General features: G+C 41.4%; 1 protein-coding gene across 1 annotated transcript in view; it reads right to left on the bottom strand.

The window, feature by feature from the left end:
* Positions 1-1,637: 1,637 nt before the first annotated feature.
* NPY2R (neuropeptide Y receptor Y2) overlaps positions 1,638-23,596 on the bottom strand; it is a 113,775-nt gene continuing 91,816 nt past the window's right edge. Inside the window, exon 4 of the mRNA XM_040350621.1 lies at positions 1,638-2,962. Coding sequence (XP_040206555.1) covers positions 1,765-2,962 — 1,198 coding nt within the window. The 3' untranslated portion in view covers positions 1,638-1,764. The remainder of the gene's footprint in view (positions 2,963-23,596) is intronic.

The following is a 23,596-nucleotide window of genomic DNA, read 5'->3' as shown; positions in this document are numbered from 1 at the left end:
GCGGGATCCGCGGATCCGATCGCCGCCGATGTCCCGCGATCGGTCCTCCGGAGCTGAAGAACGGGGAGAGGTGTGTGTAAACACACCTTCCCTGTTCTTCGTTGTGGCAGTGTCATTGATCCTGTGTTCCCTGATATAGGGAAACACGATCAATGACATCACACGTCCAGCCCCGCCCCCTACAGTTAGAAACACAGATGAGGTCATACATAACCCCATTCAGCGCCCCCTAGTGGTTAACTCCCAAACTGCAACTGTCATTTTCACAGTAAACAATGCATTTTTATAGCATTTTTTGCTGTGAAAATGACAATGGTCCCAAAAATGTGTCAAAATTGTCCGATGTGTCCGCCATAATGTCACGGTCACAAAAAAAATCGCTGATCGCCGCCATTAGTAGTAAAAAAAAAAATATTAATAAAAATGCAATAAAATTATCTCCTATTTTGTAAACGCTATAAATCAATCGATAAACGCGTATTGCGATTTTTTTTTACCAAAAATAGGTAGAAGAATACGTATCGGCCTAAACCGAGAATTTTTTTTTTTTAAATCTTTTTGGGGGATGTTTATTATAGCAAAAATTAAAAAATATTGTTTTTTTTCCAAAATTGTCGCTCTATTTTTGTTTATAGCGCAAAAAATAAAAACCACAGAGGTGATCAAATACCACCAAAAGAAAGCTCTATTTGTGGGGAAAAAAGGACGCCAATTTGGTTTGGGAGCCACATCGCACGACCGCGCAATTGTCAGTTAAAGAGACGCAGTGCCGAATCGCAAAAACTGGCCAGGTCCTTTACCCGCATAAAGGTCCGGGTCTTAAGTGGTAAAAGGAACCTATTTAGAAAATAAAAAACAAACTTTAAAACCGCTTTAAAGTGAGACTTTACTTTTGCCAAGAAAAAACATTCCCCTACCTGGTGAACTTTTTACATTACAATGTTTTTATAAACTATTTTGCAGACTCATACTCTATTAAATTCACATGAGCACACTTATTATTGTAAAAAGAATAGTGTACAGGGTTGTATCCATAACGTGTACAGAATGCCTCCAGTCCTGCCATTATGCAAGGATGCAATATTTTACATTTTTAGAAACTCTGAAAAAACCACAGCAGCTGCAGTTTGAAATAAAAAAGGTAATTTTTGATAACATTAATGATGCAAAGGCTTAATGGCAATGATAAATCAACAATTTCTGCAAAAGTGGAGCTTTCCTTTAAAATCACCGGGCTACACCTGGCGCTGTTTGTGAAAATAAGCTAGCAGCCAAACTGGCCCAGTAAATGTTGACTCAGGGAGCATAGCTAATCCTAATTGATCTAATCTGGCAAAAATATGCTCAGAGGTGTATTATTATTATTGAGCAATTTGTCTAACTTCCAGGGGTGGCATTTGGACAAAGTAGTTGTTTTGTCCCCGGTATGCCTGTTACTAAAGTTATCCATTTGATAAGCATTGCTGCATTTTAGAGGCACAATATAAAGGTCATTTGGGTATGAAATTCCTGTTTTCGGATTTTGGCTTTTAAAACGTTTTAGAATTAAAGCCACGCAGTCATTGTTCTTTCTAAAATGTACCATTCCTCAAAGACTTTTGTGTAAAGAAACAGCACAAGCCTGTGTTTGTATTTCATCAATAGTTTCTCTTACAACTAATGTCACTGACTTTGAATTTTACACCTTTAGAAGATTTCGCTTTAGTCCTTAGGTTAAATGCCATGGTTTCTTAATAAAAGTTTTTGCATTAGTCCGCTGTAGCACTATACATTGGTTGGCTGTGTAGTCTGATCATTGAAAATCGGACCATTAATCTCTTTGACTTGTAACTGCTTCTTCTTGGCTTGAAAGGCTACGGAAACCTCAGGGTGTATAGAATCCATCCTCTGCTCACATTTGAAAGCTGTAAGGAAAGCTGTTCTATAATTGTTGTTCATCCACCCATAAAGGATTGGGTTGGCAAACGTAGAACACATGGCAATCACATGAAATATTGTATAAATGAGTTTGTATTCATTTAAGTCCAAGACTTTGCTGTCAATGTCACTTGCAAGTTGAAAGGCATGGAATGGCAGCCAGCATACGGCAAACACTACTACCACCGTGACCAACATTTTGGTTGTCTTACGTCTTCTTTGGTGATAATGATCATTTCCTCCCCCTGGGCTGACATGGTTCTTCAGTTTAGTCCATATTCTAACATAGGCATACGATATAATAGCTAAAGGTAAAATATACTGAATCAACAACATTGATATGCTGTAAATAGTGCTGTAATTTAGATGTCCTCCTGGCCACCTTTCTGCGCACACTTGAATCTGAAAATCTTGTGAAATAACAATGAGGGAATATTCCTTAAAAATGGCCAACGGACTAGCGAGTGCAGCACTACAAGCCCACGTGATGCCAATAATCATAAAGCAAATTTTTGTAGAGATTTTGCTTTCTAGATGGTATACAATGCATCGATGTCTGTCAAGAGCAATCACCATGAGTGTGACCGTAGATACTTGAACAGCCAGGCCTTGAGCGTAGGTCACCAAATGGCACAATACAGTTCCAAACTTCCACTCATCCAAGAGAGTGTAGACCAATGTGAATGGGAGACATAGCGTGTTCACCATTAGGTCTGCCATAGCCAGGTTGACAATGAAGTAGTTTGTGACAGTGCGCATGGTTTTGAATTTAAAAACAACATAGATTACAAGGGCGTTACCTACCACGCCCAGCAGAATGATGGAACTGTATGCTAAGATTAAAACTATCTGGACACTGATGAATTTGGTAATGTCAATCAGCTCCGGTTTGGGAGCCATTTCGTTGTACGGTGTAGTCTGTCCTGGGACATATAGCCACGTATGCATTTCCACTTTAACATCCTCTGTACTGTTCTCTTCCTTCTCTAATACAAGCAGTCCACCTTTCATTGTGCAGTTTTCTGCTCTACAAGATTGGAATGTCCTAAAAAAAAAAAAAAAAAAAACACATAAAGGTATAAATATAGACAGGATAAAAGTCACTTTTAAGAGCATTTTCTTCAGCTTAGAATGTAGAGGTTAGATTTTAATGTCCTTTAACCATATTGACAGCTGGATAATTAAAATTCTCAGAACACCTTGCATACAACATAAGCCATGACTGGAGCTAAGGGCATCATTAATCTTGCTCATCATCTGGTCTAAAATATCTTCATTTAACAGAAGCAAACTTGCCACTAAGGACATGGACAACCCGAGACTATAATATCCTATAGATTCTATAAATATTTGCAGGTTGAAATGCAGAGAATCAGAGGGCATTGAGAAAAAAGAGGCACATTACACAGCTGAGGCCAAACAAATATCTAAATAATTTTATTTGCATATCATTAAATTATATAAATGAAACCCAGGTAAATTGTATTATGGCTATAATATTATACATTAGTAAGCACTAGAACACCACTGTTATTGTATCTAACCATTATTTGTTCATATATATGCAATATATACAAATCATTTATTATATTTTATAACTTCCTATATATTCCATACACATATACAAACACTGTTATTTGCCAGCTGAGCTCAAGGGTGCCAGAACAGACATTAGACTTCTTTGTCTAATTTTATTTTAAAGTAGAATTATATCCAAGCCTCTTTTGATAGAGTGGGCAGAGAAGAATTTACCCCCTTCCTTACCAGAGCACTTTTGCGATTTGGCACTGCGTCGCTTTAACTGACAATTGCGTACGTCGTGGCTCTCAAACAAAATTGACGTCCTTTTTTCCCCACAAATAGAGCTTTCTTTTGGTGGCATTTGATCACCTCTGCGGTTTTTATTTTTTGCGCTATCAACAAAAATAGAGCGACAATTTTGAAAAAAAACAATATTTTTTACTTTTTGCTATAATAAATATCCCCCAAAAATCTATATATAAAAAAAATTCCACAGTTTAGGCCGATACGTATTCTTCTACATATTTTTGGTTAAAAAATCGCAATAAGCGTATATTGATTGGTTTGCGCAAAAGTTATAACGGCTAAAAAATAGGGGATACATTTATTGCATTTTTATTTATTTTTATTTGTTTTACTAGTAATGGCAGCAATCTGCGATTTTTATTGTGACCATGACATTGCGACGGACACATCGGACACTTTTGACACATTTTTGGAACCATTCACATTTATACAGCGAACAGTGCTATAAAACTGCACTAATTACTGTCTAAATGTGACTGGCAGGGAAGGGGTTAACACTAGGGGGCGCTGAAGGGGTTAAATATGTTCCCTAGTGAGTGATTCTAACTGTAGGGGGAATGGACTCACAAGGGGGGACGGACACCGATGTGTGTTCCTCTGTACTGGGAACACACATCGGCCTCCTCACCTGACAGGACTGTGGATCTGTGTGTTTACTCTCACAGATCCATGGTCCTGCCGTGATTGTGGGAAATCGCGGGTGCCCGGAGGAGCGCGCCCCCTAGACGGCCGGGAAGCATATGACGTCCACCCAGGATGGGAGATCCCATCTGTGGAAGTCATATGACTATGGACGAGATGTCAAGTGGTTAAACCTTTGTCAGGGTTTTTCTAGTAGCATGCACCTGTACAGGACCTGAGGGCAAAAATAACCCAGAAAACAATATAACTAAACAAATTAATACAGTGTGTTAAACATTTATAAACCCACAGTTTATAACACACTGTATTATAACCCACTGTATTATATTAAAAGTACACTCTTAAAGGGGTTGTAAAGGTAAATGTTTTTTCACCTTAATGCATCCTATGCATTAAGGTAAAAAAACATCTGATGGTACCGGCCCCCCCGAACCCCCGTTTTACTTACCTGACCCCTCCAAAGTCCCGTGTGCGTCCATGTGATGGTCTTCAGTTCCCAGCCTGGCCGTTGATTGGCTAGGCTGGACGGATTGATAGCAGAGCACCCATTGGCTGGCGCTGCTGTCAATCACAGTTGATGACACGGCACGCCGGGGAGCGGGGCCAAGTGATACAGTCGGCGGCTATGCCCGCCTCTGTATCACGGGAGCGCGCTCGCAAAAGCTTTCCACCATGCAAGCTCGCTCGCATGAAGGTAGAAAGCTTTTGCGAGAAGGAGCCGAGACAGCCGCCGAGGGACCCCAGAAGACAGGATTAGGGGACACTCTGTGCAAAACGAGCTGCACAGTGGAGGTAAGTATAACATGTGACCCTTTAATAGAATATCTATTTCTATGATATTATTGTATATGCTCTGTTAATGGAATTTTGTTGATAATTATAAAATTCAATAAAATATTTGAAACAGAAAAAGTATACTCTTAGGCCCTGTACACACGATCAGTCCAAACTGATGAAAACGGACTGAAGGTCCGCTTCATCGTTTAACCGATGAAGTTGACTGATGGTCTGATGTGCCTACACACCATCAGTTCAAAAACCAATCGAGTCCAACATGGTGACGTAAAACACAACGCTGTGCAGAGAAAAAAGAAGTTCAAAGCTTTGAAGCATGCGTCGACTTGATTCTGAGCATGCGCGGGTTTGGAACCGATGCTTTTGCGTACTAACCATCGGTTTGGACCTATCGGTCAGGCGTCCATCAGACAAATTTTAAAGCAAGTTCTCATTTTTTGGACCGAAGGACAACCGTTCGATGGGGCCTACACACGTTCGGTTTGGACTGATTAAACGGTCCTTCCGTCCGTTTTCATCGGATTGGACTGATCATGTGTACGACGCTTTATTGTATATTTGGGAGTCTGGGACCCTTTAGAGAGAATTGCATTAATTTCCTGTCCCAGAAACTGGCACCAGGGAATACGTTCAAATCACTCCAACACGGTTACAGACGTAAAAAAGCCTATAGAAATAATAATATACACCCACGCAAACATAAAAGTGCAAACAAAATGTGAGAAATCACTTAATCAATATTATCTATCACATAATACCGGGTTATACTGTACATGTGAGATTATGTCAGTCATTTGGTGAGTGTATTTCAGTCATTGATTTAATTAATTTAGATAAATAAGGATGTTTTAAATACTACACTATGAAGTCTTCCTGCTGATTTCTGATCCCTATGTGCCTGGGTATCCGGTTGTGGAGGAGTTCCCTACACTGAGAGGATTGTTACCAACCAGTGGTTGTGTGATCCTTGGCAAACGATACTAAGCGCATTTGACAACTACGGTATGTAATTAGTGGCCCATCCCTGACGGTAAGGGTCAGTGTGTGCAATACTGTTGGTGGAGGATCTATTATGGCACTCCGATTTGGGATTTGTATCTTTGGACTCCCTACTCTGACTCTTACTTGAGCCACCCATATGGACTTTTCTTGAAGCGCTGCACCTCTATATTTATTATATAAATGTAAAAAGTGTAAAAAATAGAGCTACACGTCTTCCAGCTAAAAAGAGCCAAAGATGTACACAAAAAATATTTCAAAACTAGACCACGCTCATACAAAAGAAATAGAACTCAATAAATAATTATTAAAGCAAATGTATAATAACCACTTGCCCTCTGATAAATTTACCTCCCTTCGTGACCAGGCCATTTTTTGTGATACAGCAATTGCGAGGGCAGACAATGCTGTAAACAAATTTAATGTATGTCCTTTTTTCCCCCCACAAATAGAGCTTTTTTACTTTTGGTGGTATTTGATCACCTCCTGCTTTTTTTTTTTTTTTTTGCACTATAAACAAAAAAGACTGCCAATTTAAAAAAATAATAATAATAATAATAATATATAACACAATTTTATGTATTTATTGCTTTTATACTAGTAATGGCTGCAATCAGCCCCTTTTAGCGGGACTGCGATATTGCGATAGACAGTTTAACACTAAAAATATGCTAAATTATATGCTAAAAATAAGCACTGTCACTGTACTAATGACACTGGCTGGGAAGAGGTTAAACATTTAGGATTATCAAAGGATTAACTGTGTGCGTAACCAGTGTTTGTGTGTATTATGTGTGGCGTTTTTACTGAGGGATGTGATATTGTGATGGATTTTTTTCCGTGCTTTGCATATGCAGAGCTCGGTCTCAACTCTTTCCTCGACAATCAGAGGGTTCGGGCCAACATTCATTGGCCAGCACTCGCTGACCAGCTTCTGCTGTAACCAATCATAGCAGAAGCAGCTTCCCCTACCCGGAAGTGAAGATTACAATTTTTTTCCGTGATTCTGCACAGAACAGCTGCCCTGTAGCAGTAAATCCACAAACTGATATCATATATTTGATCCACCAAGGATGTCCTGAACATATGGACAACTGAATGCCGCAATCTCCTGTAAAGTGCTCCTGTGCCTTTAAGAAATCCTGGATTTATGCACCGAGCACTTTATTTGGAGTGGGTTTTTTTTCCTTTCTCTTTTTTACTTTATTACACATTTGCTTTATAAATTATATATTGGGTCATATTTGTTTTGTATGAGTGTGGTCTAGTCTTCAAATACCTTTCTTGTACATAAAAAAAAGAGCCTTGCAGTAGTCCTAACCTGTCCTCAGTTTATAAAAAATTTTAAAAAAAATTAGTTTTTACGTGATTGAAATTAATGAAATTATTAAAGCCAACTGATAATTGATTGACCTGCATTCCTAATAAACAATGGAAGCCTATTATGGAACAGTCACACATGAACAACAAAATATTAATTGAAAGTGTATGGTTGCTATGTAACCTATCTAAGCAAATGACTAAACCTCTTCTTTTCTTGCTTAAAAGCTGCTATGTGTACACTGCTGCTATTGTATATTTAAAGACTATTTGCTTAAAGGCTATGGCAAACTGTAAGGGTGAATGGCCCATTTTGAGTTGGATGTATGAAATGCTCTGCACAGTATACAGTTTATGTCTTGTAAATATGTAGAATTGCATCTTCCTACTGAATCAGCACACCTTTGATCTAACATCTGATGATATCTAGAGGAATCAGTAAAACATCCTGGGCCAGAATCTTGTAGTTCGGCGTATCTTTGCGCGGGCGTAACGTATCAGATTTACGCTACGCCTCCGCAACTTAGACGGGCAAGTGCTGCATTCTCAAAGCACTTGCTCCGTAAGTTGCGGCGGTGTAGCGTAAAAAGGACGGCGTAAGCCCGCCTAATTCAAATTTGGAACAGGGGGGCGTGTTTTATGTTAATAACTTGTGACCCGACGTGATTGACGTTTTTCACGAACTGCGCATGCGCCGTCCGTGGAATATCCCAGTGTGCATTTCTCCAAAGTACGCCGCAAGGACGTATTGGTTTCGACGTGAGCGTAAATGACGTCCAGCCCCATTCACGGACGACTTACGCAAACGACGTAAAATATTCAAAATTTGACGCGGGAACGACGTCCATACTTAACATTGGTACGCCGCATGTACGCCACCATATCGCAGGGGTAACTTTACGCCGGGAAAAGCCTAACGTAAACGGCGTAACTGTACTGCGTCGGCCGGGCATATGTTCGTGAATTTGCGTATCTAGCTGATTTACATATTTCTAGGCGTAAATCAGCGTACAAGCCCCTAGCGGCCAGCGTAAATATGCAGTTACGATCCGACGGCGTAACAGACTTACGCCGGTCGGATCTAATAGAAATCTAGGCGTAACTGATTCTAAGAATCATGCGCATAGATACGACCGGCCAGACTCAGAGATACGACTGCGTATCTGGAGATACGCCGTCGTATCTCTTTTGAGAATCTGGCCCCCTATGTTCATTAACTCCACAGTGATAAATCTCTCTTACCTCTTTTACAATATCTGTACCACTTTCACTATTATATGTGCATTCAAAATCTACCACTATTCACTGTTATACCTGCATTAAAAAAAAAAAACTTGTACCACAATTTACCATAAAATGTGAAACTACAATTCCAGTAGATCAGATGATTTGGCATAAATATACTAAAATCTTAGGCCCCTTTCACACTGAGGTGTATTTCAGGCGTTTTAGCGCTACAAATAGTGCATAAATAACGTCTGAAATAATCCAGAGGCGCATTGCCGGCGGTATTAACCCTTTTTCTTCCGCTAGCAGGGGTTAAAAACACACCGCTAGCGGCCGAATATCGTGGTAAATACGACGGTAAATATGACAGTATAGTAGCGCTAAAAATAGCGCCGCTATACCGCCACCGCATCTCACGTGCCCAGTGTGAAAGGGGCCTTAAAGTCCTGCGTGATTATCAATTATTTATGATACACTGAGCCTTAGCAAATTGAATATCTTCCAGTTACAGTTTAAATCTACTTTAAATGGCTCTAAAGCTAAAACATTTTTTATCTTAAAGTGGATGTAAACCCAGCTCTGAGCAATCCACTTTTATTGTTCAGTAAAAATTAACAGACTTCCAGATTGAATAAAAAGTCCTTTCCGTCCCCTTGCTTTGAGTGACAGGGTTTTTACATATATCGTGCACTAGCTTAGACGCATGCACATTCCTGGATGTTTATCATAATATAGGGGGTGATCCATAGTTCATTGTAAGGCCCGGTACACACGACTGAACATGTCTGCTGAAACTGGTCCGCGAACCAGTTTCAGCAGACATGTTCGGTCGTGTGTACGGCCGACCGGACAGGTTTCCAGCGAACATTTGTCCAGCCGACCGTTTTCCAGCGGACAAATGTTTCTTAGCATGCTAAGAAACATGTCCGCTGGAAGCCTGTCCGTCGGACATGTTCGGTCGTCTGTACAGACTCACCGTACATGTCCGCTCGGCCGCCATCCCTCGCATGCGTCGAAGTGACGCGCACGTCGCCACGTAATCAGCGCGGCGACTGCGCGGCCACGTCACCGCAGATCGTGTACGCGCGGATTTCTGTCTGATGGTGTGTACAACCATCAGACAGAAATCTCCGGGCGGACATGTCCGCTGAAAACGGTCCGGCGGACCGATTTCAGCGGACAGTCCGTCCATGTGTACGAGGTCTGAGAGGTAATGTATGTCACTCGAAGCAAGGGGATGGAAAGGACTTTTTATTTAGACAGGTTTTTATCTGGAAGTCTGTTCATTTTCACTGAACAATAAAAGAGGATTGCTCAGAGCTGGATTAACTCTGTGTGGCAAGACTGGGCACAGATGATAGGAAATCTTATTCTCTACATTGTGACATCAAAAAAAATGTTTTCAGTTTACATCCACTTTAATGCATTCCCTGCATTAAGGTAAAAAAGATTTTGCCTTCCACTTTCTATAGGGGCAGACAGAGGAAGAGTGGAGAGCACCAGTGGAGGAGGGCAGCTCTACACAATACCATTGCCTAGAGCAGGTGAGTATAACCTAATTATTATTTAATATAAACAAATTTAGCCTTTAGAAAACCTCTTGATAACATCACCCAATTAAAAAATTAAGAGATACTGACATAATGAACATTTGCTTCCTTGAAACAAATGGGAAGTACAACATAGCTCTCAACTGTCCCGGATTTTGAGGGACTGTTCCTGATTTGGAGCAATGTCCCTCTGTCCCTCTTTCCTTCTCATTGGTCCCTCATTTTAGTCTGATCAATATAGTTGTATATAAAATGCACTTTTTATCTTTCAAAAAGTGTTTCCCAGTGCTAAACATTTCACCCATTTTTTTTAACCACTTAAGCCCCGGACCATTTTGCTGGCCAAAGACCAGGCCACTTATTGCGATTCGGCTCTGCGTCGCTTTAACTGACAATTGCACGATCGTGCGACATGGCTCCCAAACAAAATTGACGTCCTTTTTTTCCCACAAATAGAGCTTTCTTTCTTGACCATACAACACGGGACACTAAGCCTTAATTACTTTTTGGGTTATTTAGTCACCACAGGTGATTGGACACTGGCAAACCCAATTAATATAGAGTCCCTACCCTATATAACCCCTCCCAAATGGAGAGTACCTACATTTTTTCATCAGTTTTAAGGTGGTTGGTCACATTCAAAATGTGCTAAGAAGAAAAATGCTCTTTTGATGGTCTGGCTGCGGAGACCTAGGAGCTATAACCGGATCCATTCCTCGGGCTGATATCAAAAGCTAAGCTAAGGTGGGTGGTACCCGGGCCTCGTGTAAGAAAAAACAAGGTTTGCCTGTAATGTCTCTATTTGTCTGTATTTGATCACCTCTGCTGTTTTTATTTTTTTGCGCCATAAACAAAAAAAGAGCAACAATTTAGAAAAATAGCTATATGTTTTACTTTTTGCTATAATAAATATCCCCTAAAAATATATATAAAAAAAAAAACGTTTTCCTCAGTTTAGGTCGATACGTATTCTTCTACATATTTTTGGTAAAAAAAAATCTCAATAAGCGTGTATTGATTGGTTTGTGCAAAAGTTATAGCGTCTACAAAATAGGGGATATAATTATGGCATTTTTATTATAAAAAAAAAATGTCACTAGTAATGGCGGCGACCTGCTATTTTTATCGTGACTGCGACATTATGGAGGACACATTGGACACTTTTGACACATTTTTGGGACCATTGTAATTTTTACAGCGATCAGTGCTATAAAAATGCACTGATTACTGTGAAAATGACACTGGCAGGGAAGGGGTTAACCACTAGGTGGCGCTGAAGGGTTTAAGTGAGCCCTAGGGAGTGCTTCCAACTGTAGGGGGGATGGGCTGTGTGTGACACGACAGTGATCACAGCTTCCGATTACAGGAAGCTGTGATCACTGTCCTGTCACTAGGAAGACTGGGGAAATGCTTGTTTACATCAGAGTTTCCCCGTTCTTCCTCAACGTGACGCGATCGCGGGTATGCCCGCGGACATAGTGTCTGCGGGACCCACGGTCAGAGTCACGGAGCGCGCGGCGGGCACGCGCATCCACGATGATGCTATATTAAAGGGGACGTATATATACGTCCTTTTGCCTGCCCGTGCCATGCTGCAGACATATTTCTGCGTGCGGCGGGCGGCAATCGGTTAATTACTGCATTTGTACATTTCAAAAAACAGTATAAAGGAAAAAAAAGCACTTGTGGGTTTAACTAATCATTTTTGTATAATTTTCTTTTAAAGGAGTGTGGCAGGCCTGTGTCCCTATGTCTACATACCTCTGCTAATAAGTGTCCCTCATTTCCATCACATGACATGAATGCTAATGTAACAACCCATGGTTGGGGAAGACTCACACTGATGGCTTGTATTCTGCTTGATTCTTCATGCTCTTACAATATGTCTAGCTTAACATATTTGTGGCCTTTAATTTTAGGAACCTCGGCCCGGATTCAGATAAAAATGCCTATCTTTAGGCGGGCGTAGCGTATCTCATATACGCTACGCCACCATAACTTTGAGAGGCAAGTCCCGTATTCAGAAAGAACTTGCGCCCGAAGTTACGGCGGCGTAGCGTATATGGGCCGGCGTAAGCCTGCGTAATTCAAAATAGGCTGGTAGAGGGCGTGTTGTATGCTAAATAGTCGTGACCCCACGTAATTGACGTTACTAACGAACGGCGCATGCGCCGTCCGTGAAAGTATCCCAGTGCGCATGCTCCAAATTACATCGCAAATAGTCATTGCTTTAGACGTGAACGTAAATTACGCACAGCCCTATTCGCGTGCGACTTACGCAAACAACGTAAACGACGCAAAATTCGACGCTGGCCCAACGTCCTATACTTAACATTGGCTACGCCTCATATAGCAGGGGTAACTTTACGCCGGAAAAAGCCTTACGTAAACTACGTAAATCAATGCGCCGGGCGGACGTACGTTTCTGAATCGGCGTATCTCGCTAATTTGCATATTCGACACGGAAATCAACGGAAGCGCCACCTAGCGGCCAGCGTAAAATTGCACACAATTATACGCCGGCGTATGCTAGTTACGTCGGCGGAGGAAGCCTATTTTTTCAACGTATCTGCCTTTGAGAATCGGCGTAAAGATACGACGGCGCAGATTTGAAATTACGGCGGCGTATCTGGAGATACGCCGCCATAAGTTGTATCTGAATCCGGGCCCTCATCTTTATTGAGCCAGACCAACGTCAGACCTGCCACTTGAAGCACTGGCATATAGGCTCTTTCTCTGTGCCAAGTCTGGAAACATGCACTTGCTGACAGCTTAAGTTCATAATTGAGATAAACTATTCAATGTTATCTAAATGTGTTCTTTATTTTATAATGGCATACAGTGCATTCTTCAGATCCTATCTCACTGATTAAGCTGGAACTCTCCATGTTTCTTTCACTCTCTTTTTGTTTTATGAAGAAAGGAGGGAATTTTATTTTCACAGCTTATCTGCTTCAGAAGTTACAGATTGCCATCTCCACTCCTCAGACATTAATGCCGCGTACACACGATCATTTTTCGGCATGAAAAAAACGTTGTTTTTCAAAAACGTCATTTAAAATTATCGTGTGTGGGCTACACATCATTTTTCAGGTTCTGAAAAACGACAAAAAAAAAAAAAAATCGAACATGCTGCATTTTTTAACGTTGTTTTAAATTATGTTGTTTTTCGTGTTGTAAAAAATGATCGTGTGTGGGCTAAAACGACGTAAAAAACCCGCGCATGCTCAGAAGCAGGTTATGAGACGGGAGCGCTCGTTCTGGTAAAACTACCGTTCATAATGGAGTAAGCACATTCATCACGCTGTAACAGACAAAAAAGCGTGAATCGTCTTCTACTAACACAGAATCAGCTAAAGCAGCCCAAAGGCGAATAGAACTTCCCCTTTATAGTGCCGTCGTACGTGTTGTACGTCACCGCGCTTTGCTAAATCATTTTTTTAAAAAACTATGGTGTGTGGGCAACATCGTTTTTAATGATGAAGTTGGGAAAACGTCGTTTTTTGGACATGCTGAAAAACAACATTTTTTTTCATGCTGAAAAATGATCGTATGTACGCGGCATTACCCTCCAATTCACCCATCCAGGTGCTGTTCTTGCCTCTTTACCAATTATTGTAAGATGTTTGTTTCGAGGTGGACAGTGTCATCATTTACTTTGTATATTTTTGTGATCAGTTGTATTTATTTCCACCTATTGATGTCCTCTTTCTTGTGCTCATTACAGAACATTTTTCATCAGCCTAATGTACACTGTTTAACTGCTTCTCGCCCAGCCAATAGACAAATGACAGCTGAGTGGGAGCTTTCCCATTCTGGGTGGACATCATATGACATAGGACGTTCTTCCAGTCACGGGCCATGCTGCAGCACAATCTGTCACCTGCTGTGTCCACTGGACACAGCGGATGCCAGATCATTGTACCTGGCCGGCTGTGGTACCATGTAATCGCTGTGACCAATTACAGCGATCATTTGTGCACAATGAATGGTTTTATTCATAGTGTACTATTGTGTTAAACTCTGTAATTGGTCACAGTGATCACATGGTACAGACATGGCCAATCACAGTCCACCTATACCATGTGATGTCACAGCTTTCACAATAGTACACAATGAATGAATGGATGCCATCCATAAAAATGAATTGCTTATAACAATAGTCATCACTGTTATAAACATTCATAGTGTAAACAAAATCCTGATTACTTCCCAAAAGTACACAGTGTCACTGTGGTAACTCTATACTGCTCTGGTCACAGTATGTAAAAACAATTTGTAAAAAAAAATATACATATTTTTTTTAACTATACATTTTTCTTTTCACATACTATCACCAGTCAGTGTCCCTGATCACCGCCACACCCGTGATATGATGATGCTGTACCGCTCTGGTGACAGCATGTAAAAAAAAGATTTGTGGAAAAACAAAACTTTTATTTAATTTCTTATTTTTGCCCTTAATTCCCCAATCCACACAGTTAATGTGGATGAGGGAATAACTCCCGCTGAGGTACTGTATTCTGAGGCCCCGTACACACGGCCGAGGAACTCGACGTGCTTGGCACGTCGAGTTCCTCGTCGAGTTTTGGGATGAAGCCGCCGAGGAGCTCGGCGGGCCGCCTTCTCCCATAGAACAACGAGAAAATAGAGAACAGACGACAGAGTTTCTCGGCAGAATCCGGGTTTTGACCGAGTTTCTCGGTGAATTCTGCCGAGAAACTCTGTCGTGTGTACGGGGCCTGACAGCGGGCAGACATCCCCTTCGTCAGAATACACTGATCAACGTGGTAGATCGACTTCTGTACAACCAGCCTGCCCATACCTGGATTAAAATTCATCCGGTCCTTGCGGAACTGGCTACATTTTAATCCATGTATGACTGGCTTAACATATATAGAATAATGTACAATACTATTTTCCAGCAAGGTTTTTGCTACAGTGGGTGACCATGTCTCTGCATGTGTGAAGTCTACCGCAGCAGAGAAATGTCACAGACTATATTAGCCAATAAATCACCAGTAATCAATGCCTGGCTGTGCTAACTTGTTTTATCTTATCTTTTGAAAAGAAATCAGAGTTACTTCATAACCTTACAGACATGGGAGTCCGCTGAACTTTTTTCAGGGGGGGGGGGCATCATTTTAAGGTCATCCATGCTCGGTCCCTTTTTGACAATGTCATATGTGTGTGTAACAGTGTGTTTGGGACTGCTGCTGTTACCTGTGGTTCTTCAGCGATCGATCATAGGCCCAGGGGAGGCACTGGCAGTGTATTCTCTCTCGTCTTGGCCACTGCATGCCACGCACCTGTGGGAGGAACCGGCGCCGCGCCGGCCGGATCGGCATAGGCATAGCAAGTAAAACATACATTTACACAGGCAGGCAGGCTGAGGCAGCCAATCACAGAACAGAACAGCCGGGATGTTAAGCAGAGGCCTGAGTGGCAGAGCCAATCCGATGCTTGGGCAGCGGGTGAGGAGGGAGGGACGGATGTGTCTGTATGTATCACGGTGAATAAGTCGGAACAACACTAAGTGAAGCCCCAGGCCCCAGGCCAGCAGCAGACTTAGAAAAAAAGTCCACGGCTTCCGCGACGGCCATTGCAACACAGGGGACAAGTTTTAACTGCCTTTTTTAGCTAAAATAATGGAGAGAGCTGTTGTGTGGCAACTTCAGCCGCACTTGGAGTCCAATAATATTTTTGATGAATATCAGTCTGGATTCCGTCCTGGTAGAGGCACAGAGACTACCCTGATTAAAGTTAAAGATGACTGCCTATGGGCCATGGACAGTGATGAGGCTTCAGCGTTAATACTGCTGGATTTGTCGGCTGCATTTGACACTGTAGATCATGCCAGACTTCTGGAAAGGCTGGTGTCTGTGGCCGGGCTTGAGGACATGGCACTGACATGGATGGCCTCATTCCTGCAGAATAGAACTCAGAGGGTAAGACTAGGGACGTATTATTCATCTAATAGCCCCTTGTCCTGCGGGGTTCCTCAGGGTTCGGCGCTATCGCCGATATTATTTAATATCTACATAAGGCCGCTACTATATATTATTCGGCGCCATAATCTTAGCTTTCACGTTTATGCAGACGATACGCAGATTTATTTTAAGCTGCCAAAAAACGAGGAAGCCCAGGTAGATTTGGCATCCTGCCTGGAGGAAATACAGTCCTGGATGGGAGCCAATTATTTAAAACTTAATGGCTCAAAAACAGAATGTATTATTATTAGTAATCAGAGCAAAACCAGTTTGACTGATTTTCCTTCTTGGCCGGTTTCGTTTATGCCTACTCAGGTTCGGGACTTGGGAATCATTGTGGATTCCAAATTGTCATTGAAGGCGCAGGTAAATCAGGTGGTAAGCGAATGTTACTACCAACTGAAACTCCTGCGTTCTACATTGCATTTCATTGACGAGGTGGACAAAGTCCACGTGATTAATGCTTTTATTGGTAGTCGGCTGGACTATTGTAACGCGCTATACATGGGGTGTTCAAAAACCCTTCTGCATAAGCTTCAACTGATCCAAAATGCTGCAGCTAGGTTATTAACGGGTGTGGGTTGTAGGGACCATATTACACCTTCTCTGAAAGCCCTGCATTGGCTACCGGTTGCTGAACGGGTTTTGTTCAAAGTGGGTTGTATCGTCCACAAAGCTATCCATAAGATAGGCCCAGGGTATTTGCAAGAAAAATTTACCTGTTACGTTCCCAACAGATCATTGAGATCTGCTGATCAGGCAAATCTGACTGTCCCTAAATTTAGAAGAATGTGGAGGGAGGACGCTGGATGCGCAGGGTTCAATATTCTGGAACTCTCTACCTCTATACATAAGACGTGAGAAGGATTTATTAAAATTCAGGAAGTTTTTAAAAACTTTTTTATTTCTTCAAGTGTATGGCCCTAATTAGGGTAAGATAGTAGTATTTTTAGTTCTTTTAAGTGTTATTATGTGGTTTTATATTGTTATCTTACAGTAATGAGAGATGTGTTTTGTACTTGTATATGTTGGTTCTATGAGCGCATCGAGGCCTTCTGGTAATGACTGCGCTCCCAATAAGCATTTTAATAAATAAATAAATAAATAAATAAGTGTCTTCTCTTACGATTCCAGGGGGGGGCAATTGCCCCCTCTCGCCCTATGGAGCGGACACCCATGCTTACAGACATTTGTTTTTACAACTTTTGGTCTCAAAATAGGAATGAAAACAACCAGCCCAACAGTGTCACTGTGGTAACACTATACTGCTCTGGTCACAGTATGTAAAAAAAAATGGCAAAAAATAAACAAATGCCCAAAAAAAAGAAAAAAATGCCAACAGTTCCTGGCAGCTTAATTGATAACCAATAAAGAGCACAGCAGGAAGATGTGATAGAGTGCATCACAAGCCTAAAGCAGGACCACAGGTTTTAAAAAGCCTTTTTACTTACCATCACATGATGTGCCAGTCCTGAGTTTTTGCTTCTCTTCTGTTTGGGTGTCTATTACATAGTTACATAGTTGGTAAGGTTGAATAAGGACAACAGTCTATCCAGTTCAACCTGTGTAGGTGTGTGAGTAGAAAAATAATTTCCCATATCCCTGTATATTGTTTTCGCTAAAATGCTCATCTAAGAGCCTTTTAAAATTATCCATACTTCCAGCCGACACCACCAATTGTGGAAGAGTGGTCAGTCTGTCTTCTAGTAGGACCCCTAGATCCTTCTCCATCCTGAAATCTCCTAGGGGTTCTCTAATGAGTAACTTGTGTTTATATTTCTACCCCCAAGTGCATTACCTTACATTTTTCAATGTTAAACTTAATTTGTCATGCAGTAGCCCACTCCATTAAATTATTCAGGTCCTCTTGTAAAGTTTCTATATGCTGCTGTGTTATTGCCCTACATATTTTTTGAGTCGTCAGAAAACACTGAGATCAAGTTATTATCCCATCCTCTATATCATTTATACATACAGTACAGGCCAAAAGTTTGGACACACCTTCTCATTCAAAGAGTTTTCTTTATTTTCATGACTATGAAAATTGTAGATTCACACTGAAGGCATCAAAACTATGAATTAACACATGTGGAATTATACATAACAAAAAAGTGTAAAACAACTGAAAATATATTTCATATTCTAGGTTCTTCAAAGTAGCCACCTTTTGCTTTGATTACTGCTTGGCACACTCTTGGCATTCTCTTGATGAGCTTAAAGAGGTAGTCACCTGGCGCAGCACCCCATCACTCTCCATCTTGGTCAAATAGCCCTTACACAGCCTGGAGGTGTGTTTGGGGTCATTGTCCTGTTGAAAAATAAATGATGGTCCAACTAAACGCAAACCGGATGGAATAGAATGCCGCTGCAAGATGCTGTGGTAGCCATGTTGGTTCAGTATGCCTTCAATTTTGAATAAATCCCCAACAGTGTCACCAGCAAAGCACCCCCAAACCATCACACCTCCTCCTCCATGCTTCACGGTGGGAACCAGGCATGTAGAGTCTATCCGTTCACCTTTTCTGCGTCGCACAAAGACACAGGGGTTGGAACCAAAGATCTCAAGTTTGGACTCATCAGACCAAAGCACAGATTTCCACTGGTCTAATGTCCATTCCTTGTGTTCTTTAGCCCAAACAAGTCTCTTCTGCTTGTTGCCTTTCTTTAGCAGTGGTTTCCTAGCAGATATTCTACCATGAAGGCCTGATTCACACAGTCTCCTCTTACCAGTTCTAGAGATGTGTCTGCTGCAAAAGGTGGCTACTTTGAAGAACCTAGAATATGAAATATATTTTCAGTGGTTTCACACTTTTTTGTCATGTATAATTCCACATGTGTAAATTCATAGTTTTGATGCCTTCAGTGTGAATCTACAATTTTCATAGTCATGAAAATAAAGAAAACTCTTTGAAAGAGAAGGTGTGTCCAAACTTTTGGTCTGTACTGTATATTAAACAGAATTGGTCCCAGGACAGAGCTTTAGGGTACCTCACTAATCACTCTAGGCCATTCTGAGTATACGTTATTTATCACCACCCTTTGGACACGCCACCATAGCCAGTTTTCTATCCAAGAACAAACCTTATGGTCCATGCCTGCAGACTACAGCTTGTAGAATAAGCATTTGTGGGGGACTGTATCAAATGCAACACATCCACCGGCCTACCTTTGTCCAGATGGTAGCTCACTTCCTCATAGAATGTTAATAGGTTGGTTTGGCATGAGCGACCTTTTGTAAAACCCATGTTGATTACTGCTAATGATACTGTTTTCATGTTACTGCATTTGACATGGACATGGACACTTCTTATTAGCTGTTCAGTTATGGGATCCTCTCAGGACCCAGAAGAGGCGTGAAGTCAGCACAACTGTCAGACTGGCCAGTGCAGGCAAATCTGGAGCAGCTGTATTGGTTGTCCCCCACCCAGAAAAGGTGCTAGTGAGGGAACCAGGTGGAAGGTTTAGGTGAGCACATCTTGGTTAACAGAGTAAGAGCTCCTTCACACCAGGTGTGGTGGCACTGCTCTGGGCAGCCTTGTTCACACACTGCACAAGACAAGAAAAGATGCCTTGTTTCATATCAGGCCAGCTCACACCACTACATTGGCAGTGTACTAGCCCTGTGTAGAGTCCCAAAAGCAAAGATATTGAGAGGTACACTACTAACCTAAAGGTAGTTATGTCCAGTCATTACCATTGGGCAGTGATTGATGTTTCCAGGGTTTAGATACATGTCCACTTTAACCAAGCCCATCTTTCATCTCTTTGTAGTGTTTCTAACTGAAATTACATTGCTTCTCTTTACTTATATGTTGTGTTTCTGGACATGCATGGTACATTGCAGTAGAAAGAATAATTTATTTTCATGAACCTTGCATGATTTTCCATAGAAGTCAAGGACAGATTTTTTTTGACTGTCCATGATATTACCTTGTATGGAGCATGCAGGGTCTGTGGTATGTATTGTACTGCAATGAGCAAACCTATAGGTGTTGAGACTCAAATCCACCATATAGAACTGTTGTTTTGTATATACACATCATACGCACTGCGCAAAGAACTACTAAAATAGAAAAACATTTTTAATATTTTTTGCAAAGCGTGACATTTTATTACCCTGTCCCGACATTAAAAACAAACTGGAAACAAAAAAGACATGGAAAATAAAGCGTTCAATTTTTTTCTAACCACTAACCTTTTTCTAACCACTAATCTTCATGACATTTGCGTAAAGCATTCATATTAGTCATTTGTAAATGAGCTGGCACAACTTTTAGGAAAGTACATAAAAGTAATTTTGGGATATGATATAGGAAAATTGTTATTTGCCTCAATACATAGCTTAGTGTCATCTTCCTAAAGTGTTTTCAAATACCACTAATGGTCCATACACACTTTTTGTACTAAAATTAATGTGTAAACCTGCGAATTAGGATGTTTTGATATTCTGTAAACTTACAGAAATACATTTTATTGGTGAGATATTCTCAAATTGAAAAAGTCCTTCCATTCTTGCATATAAATTAAAAATGTATTTAATAAGAAATAATAAATAAAAAAAATGTAAAAAATCGAATTTCTTCATCAATTTAAGCCAATATGCGTTTTTACAATTTTTATTTATTATTTATTTTTACTAGTAATGGTAATCAGCGACTTATAGCAGGACTGCGGACAATCTAGACACTAAGTGACACTTTTGACACTTTTATGAGGACCAGTGACACCAATACAGTGATCAGGTCTAGAAAATATGCACTGTCACTGTAGTTATGACACTAGCAGGGAAGGGAAACAATGGAAAAGAGTACCTCTCCAAGCCCTGCGTCCTATGCTGTGCTCCCGCCCTGTAGTACTGACAGGTGAAGACTCTGCGCTGATCCGTGGAAAAAAGAAATGTTCCTGGACTGCCGCACTCTGATAGGCGATTTATTGAAACAAAATGAACAAAGGATAAAATCCAAATCTGTATGACATCCAAAAGTTCATGCAACACTGCAATCAATGGTAGAAAGTGGACATAGGGGACAAAAAAGCTAACATATTTCACATCATGGATAGATGCTTAGTCATAGCTATGACTAAGCATCTATCCATGATGCAAAACATGTTAGCTTTTTTGTCCCCTATGTCCACTTTCTACCATTGATTGCAGTGTTGCATGAACTTTTGGATGTCATACAGATTTGGATTTTATCCTTTGTTCATTTTGTTTCAATAAATCGCCTATCAGAGTGCGGCAGTCCAGGAACATTTATTTTTTCCACTGGCAGGGAAGGGGTTAACATCAGGGGTGATTAAAAAGGTTAAATGTATTTCCTGAGAGTGCTTGATAACTGTGCCAGGTGCTTTAACTCAGGATCTCTGTGTTCCCTACTAACAGAATAGCGATCTGCCTTGTTTTAGGAAAGATAGGTAGGTCCCGGTGGACATTGGGTCCGCCAGACCCACTGATTTGCTCCCACTGTGTCACCTGTACATGATTCTGCCCAGAGGAGCAGTTAATGGCATCCCAGTCTTACTCCGTAGGGTTCAATAATGAGTTGGCCCGCTCTTTGCAGCTATAACAGCTTCAACTCTTCTGAGAAGGCTGCCCACAAGGTTTAGGAGTGTGTCTATGGGAATGTTTGACCATTCTTTCAAAGGCGCATTTGTGAGGTCAGGCACTGATGTTGGATGAGAAGGCCTGGCTCGCAGTCTCCGCTCTTTTTTATCCCAAAGGTTTTCTACCGGGTTAAGGTCAGGACTCTGTGCAGGCCATTTAGGTTCCTCCACCCCAAATTCCCTCATCCATGTCTTTATTGGCCTTGCTTTGTGCATTGGTGCTCAGTCATATTGGAACAGGAAGGGGCCATCCCCAAACTGTTCCCACAAAGTTGGGAGCATGAAATTGTCCAAAATGTCTTGGTATGCTGACACCTTCCGTTCACTGGAATTAAAGGGTCAAGCCCATGCAACCCCTAAAAAACAACCCCACACCATAATTCCCCCTCCACCAAATGATTTGGACCAGTGCACAAAGCAAGGTCTTGACAGACATGGATGAGCGAGTTTGGGGTGGAGAAACTTGACTGGCCTGCAACGAGTCCTGAGGGGCTGGGGATTCTACCCAGCACCATGGCAGAAGCTGCTACAGCTACCCGTTTCAGCAGCCTGCAGACAAATGGATGCTGTAAGTTGTAGCTGAACTTTTGCAGCAGCCCCACTATTTGCAGAGCTCTGTACTTGAATGTAGGAAGGGGGATGTGAGCTCTGTACTGGAAGCTGTATTATTCTTGGGGGGAGAACTTGGCAGTACACAGCGCACCCATCAGCCCTGCATGTAGTACACAGCGCACCCCTTAGCCCTGCATGCAGTACACAGTGCACCCATCAGCCCTGTATGTAGTACACAGCGCCCCCCTCAGCCCTGCATGCAGTACACAGCGCACCCCTCAGCCCTGCATGCAGTACACAGCGCACCCTTCAGCCCTGCATGCAGTACACAGCGCACCCATCAGCCCTGCATGTAGTACACAGCGCCCCCCTCAGCCCTGCATGCAGTACACAGCGCACCCCTCAGCCCTGCATGCAGTACACAGCGCCCCCCTAAACAATCTGGATCAAAATCAAGATGGAGTGATGGAAGAAATGATGTACAATGAAGATCAAAATATAGAGGGAAAAATGTCTATGTGATGTGTGAAGAGTCTTTCATCTCCACAGACATGGCATTCATCCCATCAACACATGTACAGGTTGGCATAAGTGGGCACAAATTTTGCACCCATTGAAGCGCAAAAATACATACACTATTGCAAATAATTGTGCAATCAATGAATAAATGCATCATTATTGCCCTTACATCAATTTGAAACACAGTGCAGATATTCCAGCTCTCCCTACGGACAAGAGGAGAAATGATAACATCAGTTATTTTGCAAGTTATTGATATTGCTGTGAAGCTACTCAGAAATCTGAAAGGCATGAATAGGAACATTTTGAAATCATTGATGCAGTGCATTTAAATGGATTTCGTTATATTTATTACATCTACATTTTCCTCCATATAAAAAAGAATAGTTTTGAGGAAGTCTTAAAGTGTTAGTTTAGGGTAGATTTCAATAAAATGCTCTTGGTAGTTAAATTAAATCTGTCATATGCCGAGAGAGAAGGCCTGGAAATGTAACAATTCACTGGTAGACATGTTTCTCTACGCCTGCCATTGTCTGGATAACCATCACAAGGTAATTAAGAATGTAGTCTGGGCACAGTCATGTTGAATAATTATCTGCAGAGTTCAGACGGAGAGCAATGTTAAAATCTCCATCTCTTACATGGCCTATTGGG

This window comes from Rana temporaria, chromosome 1 (genome assembly GCF_905171775.1).
Source record: "Rana temporaria chromosome 1, aRanTem1.1, whole genome shotgun sequence".
NCBI classification, from domain to species: Eukaryota; Metazoa; Chordata; class Amphibia; order Anura; family Ranidae; genus Rana; species Rana temporaria.
The sequence above is the reverse complement of the archived record's forward strand: the minus strand, read 5'-3'. Positions and strand labels throughout refer to the sequence as shown.